The 20,994-nt window shown below is 28.9% G+C and overlaps 1 protein-coding gene across 5 annotated transcripts in view; it reads left to right on the top strand.

Annotated features, from left to right (window-relative positions):
- nesd (SHC binding and spindle associated nessun dorma) overlaps window positions 1–20,994 on the top strand; it is a 63,920-nt gene that overhangs the window by 29,569 nt on the left and 13,357 nt on the right. For 4 of the 5 annotated variants that reach the window (XM_043052615.3, XM_043052616.3, XM_071183729.2 and 1 more), the window contains exons 7-8: window positions 7,265–7,418; window positions 15,832–16,091. In XM_043052615.3, the coding sequence (XP_042908549.2) occupies window positions 7,265–7,418; window positions 15,832–16,091 (414 nt within the window). Of the gene's footprint in view, window positions 1–7,264; window positions 7,419–15,831; window positions 16,092–16,210; window positions 16,319–20,994 lie in introns of those variants that run through there. The other variant, XM_087167020.1, reaches the window with a different exon arrangement.

Raw genomic sequence — 20,994 nt, 5'->3', positions numbered from 1 at the left:
AGTAACTTCGAGAGATGATTTCTGGCAACTCACCCCCTTCAATTTCAAAAATATTTTATTCAAAGATAGTTGAAAGTGCAAACTAAAATCTGATATAAAAATTTTGATGGGCGGTTCACTCACTTTTTGAAAAAAAATATATATTTTTCTTATGAATCATTATGCATTAAAAGTACTGGTAGTTTGATAATTTATAGTCCTTTATTATAACTAGAGTATAATAAAATGATGTAAAGAAAATGTGTATGGTAGAAGAATATGTAAAATAAAGTAATCATTAAATTTTTTTTTCTTTCTTCGAGCCCTCACCCCCCCCCCGCCCCCTCAAAAAAGAAAAGAAGAAAGGAACAAAATTGAGAATGAACAAGGCAAACACAATTTCTGGCCAGGAACTGCTGAAATTTGCAATTTAGCTCTGTATGTTTTAGCCTGATCTACACTTATGACATGAAGGGAGACTTTCTTGGTCTTATTGGAAGGAGAATTAAATAAGTCACAATTTTTTTTATAGATATATATATCTCTTACTGAATTCAGATATTTTTTTTCCTGATATAGTGTCATTCTTCCTTTTCAAACTCTTTCAAAGTTTATTTGAAGCAATAGGATTATTAACCGGTATTTTTTACTCATAATATGTTTACAGTATCTTTGCCATTATCTGATTTTCGATAAAGAAATTTTGTGGAAAAAAAATTCAGATGAGTACATAGATTTTTTAAAAAAAAACATTTTAGCTATCTATTTTAATATAGAATTGAAAATGAATATTTTAATATAAAAATATATAGATTAAATATTAATTTATTTTTTGATGAATGACTACATTTATAAACACAATCTGTTACATTTATTTTGTCATTTTAAAAATCAAGAGAAAAAGAAAAGAAATCACAATTTTAAATTAAAAATGGTTTGCTAATTGAAACTTTTTTTTAGTAGTTAAAGTACAGGAGTCTGTCCAAGCCAAATTTACTACTATTTAGCTGTACCTTCACAAATTTAACTTTGGAAAAAAATGGTAGAATAATTTCACAAAATACTTCTTTCTTAAAATTTTATTTTTGTGTTTCGTAAGAAACAATTCATATTTTTACCATATTTGTGCTGATTTTGTAATATAATTTTTAATTTTCACAAATTATGTCTACAACAAACAATATAAACAAAATAGGTACCTCTCAGAAAAACCCAGACATATCCCTGAAGCATTCTTTAAATTCAATATTTCATCTAGTCTTTAAATTTCAATCATGCATTTGTTTCAAAATGGTTGCTATGCATTCAAAGCTATGTATTACAATGAAAAATTATTTTAGTAAGTTAGAGCTTTTAAAATATTGTTATTATATAGTTTTAACATTAATTTAATTTTGATTAAACATTTATAAAGTTTTTTTAATCATAAATTAAAGTTCCTACAGTGTATTTGAAAAAAAATCAAAAAAATCTGATTTATTTTTGATTTTTTTGATTTTTTTTTTAAAAAAATCACGTACCCTGAGCATATAGTTGAACTTTCCTTAAAATCTAAATTGCTCCTAAATGAAATAAGTTCTATATTCTAAGAAGAAAGTTCTAAAATCTTCTGTGAGTTTAAACCGCACTTAAAATCTTTCGAAGTTAATCCAATACTACATAATACTTGGGGTTTTCATAATAAAACTCTTTTTTTAAATATCAAATTGATATATTTAAAACTTTTGAAAACTTATTTATTTCTATTCTGTTCTAAATGAATGGAAATACAATTTTATTGATTGAAAAGAAAATACATTTCACATGACACTCAATTCTTATTGGAACAAACAGAAATTTTCTGGCAGATGATACAGTCTGATTAGTCAGATTTCTTTTTTGGGAAAGTGGGGATGGAATGTGTCAATAGTTTTCAGTATTTTTTTTTCTATTCAGAAGTTTTTTAAAAGAAAATTGGATGTATATAATTATAATATAAAAGTCTTACAGAATGAAAAAGGCCCACAGGTGTTAGCGATGAAATAAGAGCATACAAATTATTTGATAGTTGGTGATGTAAAATCATTTCATTTCAATATAATAAAATAAATAGTTTAACTTTATGAGTGTTTCAAATGAAAATTTTTAGGAGTATATCATTACCATAACAATCATTGTGACAAATAAAAGGATAAAATTAACTATAAATATTTATAATTTGGTCTTCAATTACATTTTAGAATGAAACAAAATGTTTGAATTAAATTAAAGTGTACAATGATTTTCTCTCTGATATTATTCAACATCATAAAATTCTGATTTTCTCCTTCCATAAAGATCAAAGTTAGTTCAATTAAAAAAAAAAAAATTAATGGCTGCTTTTTATTATTTGGTACTGCCCTCTACTCTTTCAGAGAAACTTTTATTTATGTTTTTTGAAATTCTGATCCCTCTCATTTACCAAAGCTATATGATTCTGGATAAATTTATTTACAAAAAAGGTGAAATTTTGTTCATTCTCAAATTTTTTCTGTTCTTTTTTGAGGGGGGGGGAGAGGGCTCAAGGAAAGAAGAAAGAAGTAATTTAATAAATGATTTTTTACATATTTTTCTACCAATCACATTTTTTTATATCATTTCATTACACTCTAGTTATGATTAAGGACTATAAATCATCAAACTACCAGTACTTTTATTGCATAATGATTCATAAGAAAAATATTTTTTTTCAAAAAGTGAGTGAACCGCCCATCAAAATTTTTATATCAGATTTTAGTTTGCACTTTCAACTATCTTTGAATAAAATATTTTTGAAATTGAAGGGGGCGAGTTGCCAGAAATCATCTGCTGAAGTTACTCTACTCCGTTGATCAAAAAACTGCAAAACAGACCCATTTACTAAATAAGTGAGATACTTATTTGCAAAAAAAAGGTTTAAATGTCAGATGCCTTTATTCTGAACAGAATTTTAAAAAAATTATTGCTCTATGACAAATATAAGGTAAGTTACAATCATTAATAGCCTTTGATGTATGAATGAAAATGGAGGCAAATGTGCCATTTTGGCAAAAATATAAATGCTTATAACTTTTAAACCCATTAACCGATTTAAATATAATTGATATTTTTGAAATCAGCACAAAAAATTCTATAAGTGTACAAATTTTCATCAAAATCTGAGATGGTGGGTGCCATTTTTGTAAAATCCTGTATGATTAATTAATTTGATAATTTTTAAAATGATGGAATGATGTTTTATTTGATTACATGTGTTTCTTCAACAAGTTAAAGCATACTAAGCATATTTAATGTATATTATAATTTTGTTTTATAACTATAATAGTTTTTATAGGTTATGAGAATAGAATTGGCTGGAATGATTTTCACGTGTGATAGGATTCTTTTTCTGATGTTTGTTTTTAAATAGCTATGTATGTCTAGGAAATGATCATTTATATTTTCCTACACTTGGAACCGTTACATTTTTTGAATGCATCATCTTCACTTCGCCGGGATATAAAATTTTATCACTCTCGACTACCACCCAATCTCCTATTTTTTCTGTATCTTGGTGCTAGTACATAATGGAGTGGAGACTGATATGCTGTTTCTAAATTATAATGTTTACACGAAATTGATGCATCACTTGCAAAAAATGAGAGAGACAATGAAAATTGAATATATTATTTTTAGAACTATATGCAGTTTGGTCAACATGGATAGTGCTGATGAATGGTTTTATGTATCATTCTATTGATTTATTATTATTATAATTTTTTTTAATATCTTCATTTATAACTTTAAAAAAAGTTACTCCCAGGCAATTTTTGTTTAATACAGGAACAAGTGTCTCATACTTATGCACATCTTTCTTTCTGCCACTTTCTGATCCGCTGTTCATTTCGTAATAACTCCTTATTTCGTCCTTTTTCCATGTCTGTGTATTCATTATAGTTCCAAGTCAAGCTTAGAAAACCAGTAGCAAGCTGTTTTACATGTTGTAATATCAAATGAAACATTTCTTTGTGTCTATATGGGACTGACGGCCCATCACTGCAGACATGAAAACATGTTCTACTTCATTCTTACTCAAAATCCACTTCATTGGGTTGATATGTGCCCATATTACTGTTGCATAATGTCAAAGGGAAGAACTTATTGCAGCTAAAAGAGTTGGGAACTACTTTATCACCATTGCCGGGTTGGTAGGGCACTGGGCCCATGTCCAAGAGTTCATGGGTTTAATCCCCGCCAGCCTAAGACTTCCCGTGTAGTAAATGGTAACCAATGCACGTTAAATCTGTCGAGTCTCAAAGTCCTCCATGTTCCTATAACATATCAATACCTCTAGGAGTACTGATCCGGGAGTTTTCTTGTCTTCTGGATTGGGTTAAAAAATGACAAGGCTACAGAGTTTAACATTAGCAGTCGTAAACCCAAAATTGGGTCGGCCGCTCAACGACGGTCATAAAAAATAATTAAAAAAAGACTCGTGTGCCAGTTACCTGTTGCCAACACTTTCGAAAACGAACAGTCTGAATCTTTTCCTTATATTTGCAACTTTAATTTTCGCTAAAACAAATATGTACTAGTATTAAATCTATTGATAATTGCTTTTTCAGTTCATTTACTGTTTTCTACAAATTTGCAACATGCACCATACATTTTGGTAAGTCACCTCTAGCTCTTTAATTAAATTGGAAGCTCTAATTTCTTATTTTATCTTTATTGGTTTATTAGAAATCTTTTCTTGGTTTTTAACATTATATTTCTTTTTTTTTTCTTTCTCTAATACCCACTTTTTGTGCTTAAATAGTTCCTTATCATCATACTGTTTATAAATCAGCATTTAATCTTTACAATTAGGGTATTTCCTAAACAAACAGTCTTCACAGTTGAAAACACAAGTTATTGCACACGGATGACTTAAAGTCAGTAATATTAATCTCATAAAGTTTAGAGATAACCATCATCCAATTAGCATGTACTATGCATCGACACATCTTTAATTGTTGGTTATTTTATGGGAAGCGTGTGCATTCTACAAAAATTAGGATAACTAATGCAACAATTTGGGTTTTCATGTAAATATTTTTTTATGTAGATTTTTTAGTATATCAAGGCAGCACTTTTTTTTAGCTCCTTTATCTTTTTTTTTTCGCATTCCTTTTTACCTGAGCACATTCTGGATTCATCAGATTAAAAAAAAAAACTATGTTTTTTGAAGTTTCATTAGTTACATAATTTTTTTTTAAATTATCATTTGACTAATTCTTTATGTATTCTACATTTCAGAAATCACTTTAAGAAACAAAATGCTCTGTACTGTTTAAAAACTTTTCCACTGTAAGTTCTGTTAAATAACTTTTTCTTTGTGAGTCTTGGCTAAAATTTTAAAATTAGTTCATACTTACAAACATAGTACTACACCAAAAACCAACAGCTTGCATGCCGATAATGATATACTTTCCTTGCCCTGAAATTTATTTAGATGACTTCTTGGTGTTATTGCTTTGGGTCTTAGTTTTTAATTCTATAAAATCACTTTTTATAACAAACTCTAGTTTTTTGAACAAGTACATCAAGTATCTTTTCAATTTTGCTCAATTTTTTACGCCTATCATTTTCAAATGAACTTTTCTAAAATTCAAAACATTATGTATGCAAAGAAATTTTTAATGTGATTTGCTTACTTGAAGGTCCTGGAAAATTGTCATTCAATGATAGTTCATTAACATTTTTATCTGATTCTATTAAAGCTTGTATTTTCAACCTGTAGTTACAAGAGTTTTTCTTCCATTATTTCCTTTTCATCCTCAAACTACGACTAGTCATCTGGGAGGCAGGTTTCACTGGCCCCCTTTAACTTTTTTTCAGGTACAAGGGGGCTGTCCAGGCCAAATTTATTACCGTTTAGCAGTAGTTTCACAAAATACTTTTCTTAAAATTTTATTTTTGCATCCCATAAGAAACGATAAATCCATATTTTTACCATATTTTGTGTTGATTTTTTAATTTTCACAAATTATGTCTAAATTTTAACAAGTTAGGTACCTCTCAGAAAAACATAGCCAGACCCCTGGGTACATAATCCGATCTTTCTTTTTTAAAAATAAGGAATATTCTGGATTTGTATTCATTCCTTTCTTTTTTGACCTTTTTCGATCATATTCTCTTTTCTTTGCAGAATTTAATTTTTAAAGAAGCTAATCAGGCTAATTCAATTCATTCAAAAATATTTTCTAAAGTAGTTTGACTTCTGTAATTTTTAATGAAAATACGAGTGAAATCGAAGAAGCAAAAAAATAATTAGATTTTGAACAATATACTCATCTTTTGAATAATTAATGCTTTAGAATCATTCCCTCATTTTATACATTAGTGAGGGAATGAAAAATTTAATGAAATTTCAAAATAACAGTTAGGCCAAATTGATTTCTGAAATCAATCACTTACAAATATATTTGTACACGAAAGCAACCTATAATTATCCTTTTTTTTTTAAACATATTCTATTTTACTTTAAAAAGGGACCACATGATAAATGCAACAATTCAAATTTGTTACACAGCCAAGTTAAAGATGAAAACATACTGCAATGATAATGTCATGTAAACTACTTAAGTTTTTATTAAAATATTTTTATTATGTTGTCATTGTGGGTGGTAAACATATTGTTGTACAGGAGTGATGCAATAGACAAAGTGCTGTAGTAATATTTTTATCAGAAATAAAATTTAAAATTGATTTTTTGAATTGTGTATTTCAATATTCTAAAATAAAATATACCAATTAGTTAACTTATTTATTATTTTTTAGAAACAATTTTTTTTTTTCAAGTCAGCAGTGGGGACTAGTGAGGGAATGATATAATGGTATATAATTATTATATAATAAATATATATATATGTATATATATTTTTTTGTTGTTATTCTGCATTCTGAAAGACACTTTCCCTGAGAAAAAGATATTCATAGGTCATAGACAAGTATACTGGGAACGTAAAAATGACTGTTTTTGTGAGAATGACCCATATAGTGTTTAAAAATATTTTTTAAAAGCTTAAAAGGTGCTTATTTTTTGTTGAAAGATTTGACTATACTAATTATAAACTGTATTACTAATTATAAACTATATATATATTCCTGACTCTATTACTAAGCAAGCCCTTGAAGAATTTTTTTTTTTTTAATTGAGTGAGAACTTTGTTGCATATGTGTTTAACAACAAGCTCGTTATAATAAGATTTGCATCTGCTATTCTGAATATTGTCACTGTATATGAAGGGTGTTCTATTCTTTTTAGAATTTATCTGTTGATTCTAATGGGATTCTGGAATTCGAACATAATCCTGAAACTGCTTTTAAATCCAGTTCTGCTGGAGATAAAATTATAATTTTTCCCGGTACCTACATATGTGATACTTTAGGATGGGTTGAAGAGCCTATAACAGTTCAAGGTAATTATATCTTATTTATAATTTTTTTTTATTTCTTCAGGGACATGAGATATCATATAAATGATCCATCCACGACCATGTGAAAATTAACAACTGTGATTTTTCCTGTCCAAAAGTAAAAAAGGGTATACCTGCAGGGGTCTGTCAAGGCCAAATTTATTACCGTTTAGCGGCACCTTCACAAATTTAACTTTAAGAAAAACTGTAGTTTCACAAAATACTTCGTAAAATATTATTTTTGTATCCCTTAAAAAACGATAAATTCCTATTTTTACCATATTTTTGTGTTGATCTTTGAATATAATTTTTAATTTTCACAAATTATGTCTAAATTTTCACAAAATAGGTACCTCTCAGAAAAACCCAGACAGACCCCTGACCTGAGAAACTCATAATCAGGCTTAACACTGATAATTGGACATAATAATTCAGATTTATTTAAACCAACCACACTGCTGATGCTGACGTAAAATATCCTCAGTGATAGACTGACTCATGGGTTAGAGTCCCCTCACAGCCTGACAAACCGTGGGAGGTTTTCGTCGTTTTCCTCTCCATATAACACAAATGTTTGTTAATTCCATTAAAAAGTCCTCCACGAAAGCAAATTTCACCCGATACTTGATCCGGGAGTTACCTTGTCTTCTGAATTGGGTTCAAAATTATCGGGCTGCAAGAAGATTAGTCATCGTAAACCCTAAATTGGGTGGCTGTTCAACGACGATTATGAAATAAAATAAAATACAATTACACACTTTAATCACTTTGGGGATAATAAATTTTTTTTTAAAAAACAAATTTGGATCATATCAGAGTACAACCTTATTTGTAACTTTTGTTTATGTGGTATTTATTATTGTAATAAGTGAAATGCTTTATACAGTAGGGAACCGATTATCCGGAACGATCGGGACCATCACTATTCCGGATAACTGATTTTTCCGGTTTTCTGAATCGCTACAAAAAGCCGTTTTTTTATTGTTAAACCCAACTAAAAAAAATTTTTTTTTAGGAAATAATCTTGAAAAGAAGAAAAAACGATGAAGTAATACACTAATGATTATTTCCAAAATGATGGTAAGGTGAACATCTTTCAAAAAAGAAAGAAAAATCCTAAAATCTTATAAGAAAAAAAAATTTTGTTTAAAAAATGGCGGGAAAATTTATCGAATTTCGTTCCGGTTTTCTGATTTCCGGATAACGGGTTCTGTACTGTACTTGATTTGAGACCATCTTTGTACAAACAAAATTTCTTACCACTGTTATTTTATTACTGTTATGTTAACTCTGTTATGTTAACTCTGTTATGTTATCACTGTTATGTTAACCTTTAATATGCTTGAAACTTTGATTCAAAATTCTAATTTATTCTCATGCCTTTATCAATTATCAAAGTTGCAATTGTGTTTCAGCACTCTTAATTAATATCATTGACAATGAACTTCTTTTTAAAAAATTTTATTTCCAATGCAGCAGGCAATATAGACATTATCCTAACGCCGTACACAGATCAAAAGAAAAGAGAAATACAAGTACAGAAAGATATGAAATATACAAAAGCAAAACATCAAACACGAAAATTAAATCAAGAACTTAAATTGAACAAAAGTTCTCTGGCCTCCTAGTATCGGGAGTAGATGCAGTTCTTTGTGAGAACTGAACAGTTGAGAAGATGTTCAGTATTCATCGTCGCGCCACTGCAGCAGAGGGGGCGGGCAGGATTATCCACTATTTTAAGACAGAAAAGATGGGCGTATAAGCAATCGTGCTTGGTAGCAAGACGAAAAGCAGCTACAGCACTGCTTCTTGGGCAATCGGGGAGATTAAGGATGTCATTTCCCCACGATTTTTCTTTTGTCCGTTCTTTTAGCAATGATATATGTGTTGTCTTAATTGCATGATTAATCTTTAACAAAGTGGATTTATAGCTAACCAAGTTATTTGGGGCTGGATTAACAATGCAACTTTTTGGCTAGTGCATTGCCGGGGTTACCACTGTGGAATGGAATCCATTGTAAGGCAATTGTTTTATATTTTTCACCTATCTCTGTCATTAAAGATCTACATTTCACAATGAACCAGGGTTGGCAGGTTTTTGACATGTGACAGTTTTTGACAGTTTAAACCATGGTTTAAACCGTCACGTCAAAAACCTCATGGTCAAAAATGTCGAAAATGTCAAAAACCTATATTCATATGTGAAATTTAATTAATACATAAAATTTATATATTTTTTAAAGGATAGTGTTTCTAAATATGTTCTAGAAAAAATAAATTTAAAATTTTGAAGAAACACTTATATTTTGAATAGTAACCAAAATCTTGTACTTTTGAAAACTCACATCTTTTGTAATATTATGTATTCATTTTCATGTGTTATTGAAAATCTGCAGTGATATTATTAAGAAATTTATTTATAAGCAAATTTAGTGTATAGTATAGATTATACTAAAAATTAGACATTTTTAAAGATAAACATTAGCAGTTTTGTACATTAGACATCTTCTTTTAAAGAAAAATCTTTTTAATAATCTTTTAAATCTTCTTAATAATCTTTTTAACATAAGACAATACAAATTTAAGTGCTTTCTGTTAAATGCACAGAGTAGTTAGTGTCGATTTACAGTATATTCAGCCTATTCATTTACTATGCTGAAAATTTAGTTTATCCAAATACTTGTGAATTTCATTTTGCTGAATACGATATAGTTTTGCTGAATATCTAAATATTCAGCTGTTGAATAATTACTTCTTGCTTTCAAGATATGCATTATTTGTATTCTTAATATAAGTGGAGAAAAAAAAAATTAAGAGATAAAAATTGTTTTAAAATGATAAGTGTAATAATAATAAATAAATATAATAAACAATATGAATTATATTTATCATTATTCATAAATATAACTACTTTTAAATTCAAATTAACATACTGGATAATAAAGATATTCGGTATAACATTAAAAAAATTTTTTTATACACTTGTATCTTGTATCAAGTTTGTATTTATACAACATAACTTGTAAGTTCCTTATAAATATTAGTTACATGTTCCTTATATGTCAAAAATGCATAGTAATAAACTTTTAATTTTCTTAAGTATCAAAAAGAAAAAAAAAAAAATTTTAATACAAATATATAAACAATTTTTGTGTAAAATTTTTCTGCACATGCATTTGAATATAAATTTCTGAGATTCTAAATCTGTTATTTTACCTTAATTTTAATTAAAAAATATTTTAAAACCTGCTGATTACCTATAGTATAATTAAATTTCAATATAATGCATAGCAACTGTTGATAGTTTTGAAGTTTATATATTTTCTTGGCAAACTTCAGTTTTTGACATTTTTGACGGGTTTTTGACGGTTTAAACCAGTATTATACCCTTGTCATGTCAAAAACCACTTTTTGACGTCAAAAACCCAACCCTGCAATGAACAAAGAGCTAGGGGCTTGAGAGTAGTTGGCAATGGCCAGAATCGCAGCTTAGGAATCCGGGAAGATGACAGCTTAATCGAAAAGAGAAGGACGAGCATTTAAATGAGTTAAAGCTACTTTGATTGCCTCAACGTCACCATCAAAAGCGGTCTTGGCTGTTCTCAACGAAAGATAGTGGGAGAAATGCTCACAAAAAATACCAGAACCAGCAACGCCATCCATCTCAAGCTTTGAGCCATCTGTATATATGTGCAACCATGCTTCAAGAGGAAAACGATTTTGGATAGTCTCCATCCCCGCCCTGAACAAAGCTACTGTACAATCCTGGGCTTTTAAGACAGGACTCATAAAAGTCCAGGTGATATAATATTTTGCTAGCTTCCATAGGGTTTAAAGGGGGAAGCAAAGGTTCAATCCTGAAAGGTATATCGAATTCATCCATCACTTTTAATACAGCTTGAAGGTAGCCATCCTGAGTCTTCAGCCTATGAGGTTCAGACTTGGTCAACATAATGCTATGAGGTAGTCGAATTAGTTTCTGATAGAGCTTCAAAGCTGATTTCATATTGAATAGGTAATTCATTGGTATATAGCAGAAGTGCGTCAGTGGGTGTGGTCTTGACAGCACCGGTGAAAAGACGAAGTCAGGGTGCGTAGCGTTTGTAAAAAGTACTTAAAGGTGCTTTTTGGGGGATTTTGTTTTTAAAAGCTTTTAAAGGTGCTTTTTTCAGCTGGCGTTTTTAAAAAGTGCTTTTTTTCACAAATAATTTTTTTTTTCTCCTTCAGTGATATCTGGCGGATCCACTGCATTTCACGAAAAATGGGATGTTTGTTATGGACACACGGACTTCATGTCGTACCCACGATATGACTTGCGCATGTGCGCACACTCGAAACTGAAACCCGAGAGCTCCAATTCGGATAGAGTCAGATCCTTATTAAATGTTTTTCTTTTAAATTTATTTTAATTTTATTCTTGTTTATTTATTTTACTTCTAACACTTTTTTGATGTAGGGGGTAAGGGTGCTTTTGTTCTGAGTTCAGAGTCAAGTGGAATTCACTCGGTGATGTGGGAAAGTACTGATTGTTTCGATTTACGTCCGTTTCTTTTCTTTTTGGTTTTTTTTTTAATGCTAAAACTGTTCGTAAAAAGTTTTTGTTTTTCAATAATATCATTGATTCAATATGAATTTTTTGAGTGCTTGAAAATTTTTGTAAAGTGCTTGAAAAGTTTTTAAAAAGTGCTTATTTTTGATTCAAAGATTTGGTTACGCACCCTGGAAGTGCATTATTTTGCAGTCGTTCCAGTCTATTTATACCTCCCTCAGATACTGTAATAAAAGGAGCGTTACAGTAAGTCATGACAGGTTTCATAAAAGTCTTATAGGTATCAAGTAGAGTTGTGCGAGGGGTTTAAGGAGTATCATACGCTTCTCAGTCCGTTGCTTGATATCATCAATAGATAATTTCGAAGTGGGTTTTCGATTGAAAATTACTCCTAAGTACTTAGTACTCTCACTATACGGTAGGGCTATATTGTTATACAATATATGTAGTTGTAATGGTTGGTGACATAATGAAAAGGTTTGGTAGGTTGTTTTCACCTTGTTGACGATCATATTGTTTTCTAAACACCTGGAAAGGAGTCTGGACATAGCGTTATTTAGGGAAATTTCGAGTCTCTCGTTTGCTCTTCTTTTAGGGCTAGATGTCCAATGTCCAAATAACAAGATCGTCAGCATACATAAGTACACCTATATTTTCGTCAATCAAGGATTGTTTTGACAATGAACTAGAATCATATATTTAAAATTTTAAAACACATAATGAGCTTTGTCAAACAATGAGTTGTTAAAACAATGATTTAATTAATTTAAACAATGAACATTTGTTTTTTATGGTGCGTAGCATTTTTAAAAAGTGCTTAAAGGTACTTCTTTCATTGTGTGTTTTTAAAAAGAGCTTAATTTTCGCTTTGAATTATGCAAAAAGACACATTATTCTATTCAACGTTTTCAGAATGAATTCAATCCCAATCTGTTTCGGCGTATTGTCACTCCGTAGCGTATGAAAACACCATTTGTTTTACGTGATTCAAAATTTCATGATTTTTGACAATTGTCAAAAACAATGCCAAAAGGTTTTCTTTTTTTTGACATGACGGTTAAAAAATGATAAAACCGTGAATTGTCAAAAACTTTCCAACTCTGCCTAATCATGATATTTTTTCAAGTGCTTAGAAATATTTTTTGAGTGCTTGAAAAGTTTTTAAAGGGTGCTTATTTTTTGTTGAATAATTTGGCTATGCACCCTGTTTTTTATTTTCCAACAAATAACACACACAACTTAGTTTTCATAGCAATTCAATTGATAATGTTTTAAATTTGTTTAAAAGTAACTTTCACCTGCCATATTGTGCTTAGATGTAAAATTTTCATAAATAATAAGGATCTTTGATTATTTTAACTGCTTCATTACATTTATTTGCTTTCCAACTTTTCATCCTGCAGTGGACTGATCGTTAAGACACGGTACTCAGTAGAATACCAAAGTCAAGCATCAGTGACTGCAGGTGAGTGACCACCTTGGTCAGCCTATAAAGGGACCGAGGGTGTACCCTGAAAGAAGTTCTATTGTGAAGTGCTCAACTTCACACGTAGGTTGTTTTGCTACTGAAGCAAGGAAGCCGTCCCCTCTGCAGAGGATCAAAATTCTGATGGCATGTCCTCAGATTATCCTCAGAGAAGTTTCCAAGAGCGTCGCCAATAGCCCATTGTGTACCTCTAGTGTGACATAAACAAACAACAATCCATTTTCTGCATTTTAGTTTCGCGTATTTAAAAATGATGTAATATTTTATTACAAAATGATTTAATATTAGATATTTCTTTTTGAAAGAAAGAAAGGTCTCCCCAATCAGGGTTCGTGAGTGTTTTGATTTAAATCGAATTTTTTTTTATTTAAATCAGTTTTTTTTTATTTTTTTTATTCAAACACATTGTAAGAACTGCAATTTATGATTAAAAATACTTCATAAATGTTTAATCAAAATTAAATTAATATTCAAACAATATTTTAGAAGCTCTGACTTACTAATATAATTTTTCATTATAATACATAGCTTTGAATGCATAGCAACCATTTTGAAACAAATGCATAATTAAAATTTAAAGACTAGAAGAAATGGAGAATTTAATGAAAGGGGTCTGTCTAGGTTTTTCTGAGAGGTATTTATTTTGCGAAAATTTAGACATAATTTGTAAAAATATTAAAAAATCAACACAAAAATATGGATTAATTCGTTTCTTACGAAACACAAAAATAAAACTTAGATCGTTTTTCCTAAAATTGAATTTGTGAAGATACCCTAAGCAGTAGCAAATTTGGCTTGGACAGATTAAATTAAAGTTGCGATTAGCAAACCATAATTTTAATTTAAAATTATGTTGTTGTTTTTTCGCTTGACTTTTATATAACAAAATAAATGTAACAGATTGTGCTTATAAATGTAGTCATTCATCAAAAAATAAATAAATATTTAATCTATATATTTTTATATTAAAATATTCATTTTTAATTCTATGTTAAATTAAATCATCTAAAAAAAAATTTTTTTTAATTTATGCCCTCATTGGAATTTTTTTTACAAAATTTCTTTATAGGAAATCTCAGAATGTCAAAGATACTGTAAACATATTATCAGAAAAAAATACCTGTTACCAGTTAATAACTCTACTGCCTCAAATAGACTTTGAAAGGGAAGAATAACGCTATATCAGGAAAAAATATCTTAATTAATTAGCCTTTTTTTTTCTTCCTATTTTTGGCATATTAGGGTAATTTCTTTTTAATATAACCTCAAGCTTTAGAAATATACATTTTCCACCAATGAAATATAATGTAGATTTTAATTCCATGCTGTTTCAATCAAAAGGTAGAATTTTATTTGCATTTTTTTTCTTCAAAATTCATGTCTATAATTACTTTCTACAGCTATGCAAGTCTATATTAAGACAGCATTAAATGTGTACTTTAATCTGTACTTTCAATCTCAAGAATCAAGAGATTTTTAAAAATATAATTTCAAATGTGTTGGAATTAAACACACACCAAGAAAGAAATTTCGTTAACTAAAATTAATTAACATAGCAATTTATTTAAAATAAATTTTAAAACTAAGAAAAGAAAATAATAAAAGTATTAATAATTTAAAACACTGTTTTTTAACTTCTAAAATCAATATATATATATTTAAAAAAATCAGTTGATTTAAATCTATGATTTTTTTTAAAAAATCGTTTAATTTAAATCAACGAACCCTGTCCCCAATCCAATTCGGATAAACCTATTTCTTCCAGGGTGAAAAAAACTATCCGTTGCTGAATGTAATCATGGTGCTTAGCGTTTTTAAAAAGTGCTTAAAGGTACTTATTTTCGTTTTTTAAAAGCCCTTAAAGGTGCTTTATTCATTGGGTGTTTTTGAAAAGGAGATTTTTTTCTTTAGTATGTCGATTTTCGCTGCGTATTACGTGCTTTTCAAATTGTTCTATTCAATGTTTTCACAATTCATTCAACCACAATCCATTTCGACGTATTGTCGATCCATAGCAAAAGAAAGCACAAATCATTTTACATGTTTGATGAAATACTCGCGAGTCAGCGTGTGCGACTACTGAGCTGGGTTCGGTGAGATCATTGCACTCTCATGTGCATCCCTGCTGCAATTTGCATGATATTCTCAATTTTAGGTTTCATTTTTCACCGTCTGATAAAGAACCGAAAAATCTCTTGATCATTTTATAATGGCTAATAGTAATCAAGAAAAGAGTTCTTTATGTCAGAAACTATTTATTTTATCATGTAAAGTCTTTGAATATAATTTTGTTAATGTATATCTTTTGAGTACTTAAAAGGTGCTTATTTTTTGTTGAAAGATTTGGTAATTCATGTAACATTTTCCTTGTATCGTTTTAGGAGTTGGAGGAGATTGTAAGGAGATTGTGCTTGAAGCAACAGGCAACAGTGATGTCTTCTTAAACTGTTGCACCAGAATTATAGAAATTGAGAATGTCTTATTAAGAGTGAAGAAGGATCTGCTGAGCGCTGTAGTTGTCCATCATGGAAAACTTCACATGAAAGGATGCATTGTTGACAGTAATGCTTCTGATCATGGAATATTGCTGCTGGGAGGTGCAGAAGCAGTCTTGCAAGACACCATTGTTTGTAATTCTAAGGTAACTTGGATTTCTTTTTCATTGTTTTATTTGAAATTGGATACCTGACAAGTCTCCTGGTTTTTAACAAAGAATCCTGTATTTTCCGACTATCTCCTGTTTACCTGCGTATTCTCCAGCCCCCTGGCAGAATCGTGGCGACATTGTCGCAGAACGTAGCACAGTTCTTGCAGAAAGATTTTTCCTTTGGGAAGTAAAAAATTTTGGTTTTCTTTTCTGCAGAAATTTTTGTTCTACTTTTTGTAGTTTTTACTATTGTGCACATAGTTTTTAAATTCCTATATTTTTAATACGATATTGTTTATTACAACAAATGAATCTCAAAATGAAAACACATATTTAGTAACCCCTTTTTGAAGAATCCGACACGCATGATTTCGCCGTTGGTGTTTTTCCAGTAGTTAATGCTACAGATTTCTTGATTTTTTTTAATGTGATGAAGCTTTAGAAAATGCGAAAAAGGAAATAATTATTGTGTTTTCCCCCTCTAAAATGCAAATGTATCGGCCATAATATTAGAATTTTTTTAAAAATATTGCGAATTCGAATCAAAAAGTTTTATTATTTTAACTGAAAAGTTTATTTTTTCAGAGTGTCCACCCACCTGGAATTATCAGGGAATTTTTTTATGCTGGCTGGAATTTTTTTTCTTAATTTAAAATATTTTACTATTCGCTATATCCACTTTATTTAGATGGAAATTTATTGTCAAACAGTTGAAATATCATCAACTTAGCAATACTTTGCTTGCATTAAAATTCTCACCATTATTATCCTGCTAAACTAGACTGCCATATGAAACTCTCCCATGTTGCTAAATGAATAGAGAAATCTTTGACCTCTTTTTTGAGATTATGGGACTACACAGTTTAAAAAAGGCAAAAATTGTGGTGGAGGTGAAAGAAAGGGTTAGGATATTAGTTTTTTATATATATAACTAGGATTTTTTAATCTTCTAATCCGTGGGCTGAATTCCTTTATTGTTAAAGTTTGTTCTGATGCTTTGGGAGTATTTTTGATGGTAACGAAATGATTCAAAATGTTTTGGTTTTTTTTTAACGTTATAAAATCCTCCAAAAATTTATTGGTTATAATTTTAATAATAGATTTTATCTTGCACTCTTTTTCTGAAAGCTTTTGTTCTCCCATCCAAGGAATTATTTTTTCTTAGCAAAGCCTACCAATCACTCATTTCCTTGACTCGTTACTGGCAAAATCATTACAATTGGTGCATTGATGCTAATTTTCTGGATTTCATTTTAGCCTTTTGTAACATATTTTATTTTTAAAAAAAAGAAGCTTTTTTTATGAACCAACTAGATATAGCATTAAATTTTACTGTTTTCTTGGTAAATATTTGATTTTTGATTCAAAATTCATTTATTAATCTCAAAATTCATTTATTAATCACAATGTCGAAAGTTCATAAATGTTGCTTACATTCTAGAGATGATATTTGTGAAATTGTTTCTCCTTTTACCTTAAAAAGCTGGGGAAAAAACAAGGAATGTATGGAAAACATGTTAAATGATGTATAAACTTATTAGAAAGAAGGAAAACAGAACTTTTTTTTTCTGCACTGTTCAGTTACATGTTTTAAGTTGGGCAACCAAATGACCAAAATTTTAAACTTAATATTAAGTAAATGAGGTATCATTTTCAAAGTAAAAAATTGAAGATTTAGAAATATGGTGTTTGATTTATCAGTTTTCAATAAGTTATAGGCTGTTAAATGAAGGGCTACGTCATTTGAAATTTTTAACCGTGGTAAGTGACTCTCGAACTAAGTACAGTTTTTTTTTCTACAAAAAATTCACTTTAATAATAAAAAATGGAAAAAAATAATAACTAAGAAAAAAAAGGCGAACTGTAACAAAACAGGTTATCTTGCACAAATGGACATTTCAAATTTATTAACACAAATCATTCTCAAGATACACTTTTGATGTTTTATGTGTGACACCAAAATACATAATTAATTGCTCTGTGTCACTAGAATTTAATTGTAATAAAATTATTTTTCTGTTTAAAGTTTTTTTATTTTTTTACAGTGAAGTGTTATTTTTATTGTAAAATTATAATTAATTAGTTTTATGTCAGTGCCTTTCTTTTCATTACATATATTTTTGTTCTCATCTCTTATTTTGTTTTTTCTTCATTAAATGAAGGGAAATATGGATAGAAACCTTCTAAATATTGGTTAATTTACAATAATGTATTTCACCTCAGTAGCCTAATATAATTTGTTTAACTGTACTGTTTTTTAAGTTATTTATATTATAACTTAAAATTGATCAATGAAGTTTTTATATTGTTTTATTTTTCATTTTATTTATTTGTATGAGGAAAATTACTCAGTTTTAAGTTTTTAAGGAGAAACAATTTAACTTCATTTAGGACATTTTAAATCAATCATTTTTCTTAGAGCTTGAAAAATGTATGGATTTAAAAAAAAAAATCAGAACGTTCTGTAGTTATTTATTTTTTGAGTTAGGAAAAAAATAATGAAACTAATTGCACAACAAACTGCAACAAATAACACATCCTATTCAATTTTTAAGTAAATGGGATAAAAATAGCTAGTCGTGGCCTATAATTGGCAACTGAAACTGTAAATTATATAAATTTTTTAATATTTTATATAAATTATTGGAATTTATATAAATTTTTTTCTTCGTAAATTTGATGCATCTCTAATGCTACAACCAGGGACATATGCTCTTTTTTGTTCACTGTTAGCTGTGCCACTAAATTTAAGTAAATGGTATATCGATTAATGTCGTCTGCTTTGAAACATCAAGTACAATAGATTGTAAAAACTGTAAAAAACGCTTATTTAATTTTATGCAGGCAATAAATAATACTATTAAATTATCATTTTACCTGTGCAATTAAAGAATTGTTGTTGCTTTCTTTTTCGTTTGAATGTACAGTGAAATTTTTTTTTCAATAGATTGTTTTATATATATATAAAAATAATAAAAAATTTCTGCTCCCCCCCCCCTATTTTTCAAAAAAACATTTCGGTGGCAGTTTTTTTTTATTTTCGGATTTCCTTAAGATAAAATTTTTTATAAAACTCATTGATCCATTCATTCTAACAGGAAATGGAAAACAATTTAAATATAAAGAAGCTATTTAAGTGAAAAATAATGTTTATAGTGTTAAGATTAAAATTAAAGTAATTTTCAGTAATTATCTATATATATATTTCTCTTACACGGCGACAAAAAAAAGCCTCATTACAACTCCGCGAATGGCAATGCTAGAAAATCGACCGATGATTGCCGCTAAAAATGTCACATGCCAAATCTACTGAGGTGGCTCAACATATAGCGCTTTTAAAAGCGGAAACTGAAATAACCAGAGAGAGCATACAGTCTTTGTCGATAGATCTCTATTTTAGTATTTTGTTGAAAGTGTTTGTTTTTTTTCTTCACGAATTTATACTTTACGAATTTATTTGACGATTTTTTATTTATATCACGAATTTATTTGTTTTATTATTGTTATTAGTTAATCATTGAAAAATGAGTCTCAGTCGTGCTGTTACTATGAAAGACGTACTGGTGAAAGAATGTGTAGACGACGTGCTGTCATTCAAGATTTAACTATTGATGTTGTCGAACACAACATCGGTTCCATGACCAAAATTTTAATAGTTTTTGTGTTGCTCACTTCTGGGCAGAAGAAAAAAATTCCTCTGGGAAATCTAACAAATGCTGCCATGATGGAAAAATCAAGTTGGAAGATTTAACTATCATTCCTGATTTGCTAAAGCATTTACTCTGTCACTTATACTTATGTTTTTAACAAAGTTGTGAATCGTTCATGGTTATTATTTTTTAAAAACATAGTGTTTTGTTTATGCAGGTTTTCCCATTGCAATTCACTTATTTCAATTTTTAATAGGCTTAATTATAACCAAAATTTTAACCTTTTTAAGGAGATATCAGTTTTAGAAATTTTATCTTAAGATTTTTTACTATAGCACATTTGTAATAGGTTTAACGAATTACATGTCATTTATATGAATTCAAATTTATTTTAATGACTTAGTATTTACTAAAAAGATGTAATTTTTTTTTTATTTTTAAAGTTGTTATATGGATTTGAATGCTTGCTTTGAATTCTTAGAATTTTGTGCATTTGCAATGGACCTAAGTTAGTAGCGAGCGAAGCGGGGTTGATGAGCGTTAGCGAGCAGGGGGTGCAGCCCACTAGTAATGGTTACTATCATTAACCTAAATTTATATCCAGCTTAAAAAATAACACTGAAGTGAAAAAATCTGATTTGACACTGTCTGAAACTGAAGTAAAAGATTTCAAATTAATTGTTGATCATGTTTTACAAGTTAAGAACTGCATAGAATTTTTTATTTAAATGTCAGCTTCAAAATGCATTTACAAACAAATTCACAGAGTTTAAGACAGTTTGTAAGTGAGTAATCATTTTTTGCTTTCGTGCGATTTACATCCAACAATTTAAACCATTTAATTTGATTTTATTATAATCAGTTTTTATTAAACAAATTGTTTTCAATAGGTTATGATGTACTAAATATTTAATATAAAAATTAAACTTATGTTTTATAGCATAAATTTTCTAAGAAATTTATGTTAATTTTTTATGTTCGACACCCTGTAATTTATTTCCCAGTTATAAAATCAATTACCTAATCTAAACTAAGAAACCATGTAGTTAGATTGGAATTCTTTAAATATTCTAATTTCTAATAAGAAAAATAAGAACAAAACAAAAGGGAATAAAATTTAAAGAATTTTATCTTGTTTTTTTCTATAAAATATGCCACAAGAAATTTGACAATTTTTGCCTTTGCGAATACTGAATGTCTCTTAAAATAATAGTGCTAATACAAAACAAACAACATGATTTAAACAT

Source organism: Parasteatoda tepidariorum, chromosome 7, assembly GCF_982258835.1.
Source record: "Parasteatoda tepidariorum strain Cologne lab strain chromosome 7, Ptep-v5.0, whole genome shotgun sequence".
In the NCBI taxonomy this organism is placed as follows: domain Eukaryota; kingdom Metazoa; phylum Arthropoda; class Arachnida; order Araneae; family Theridiidae; genus Parasteatoda; species Parasteatoda tepidariorum.
Note: the sequence above shows the minus strand (reverse complement) of the source record. Positions and strands in the feature narration are given on the sequence as shown.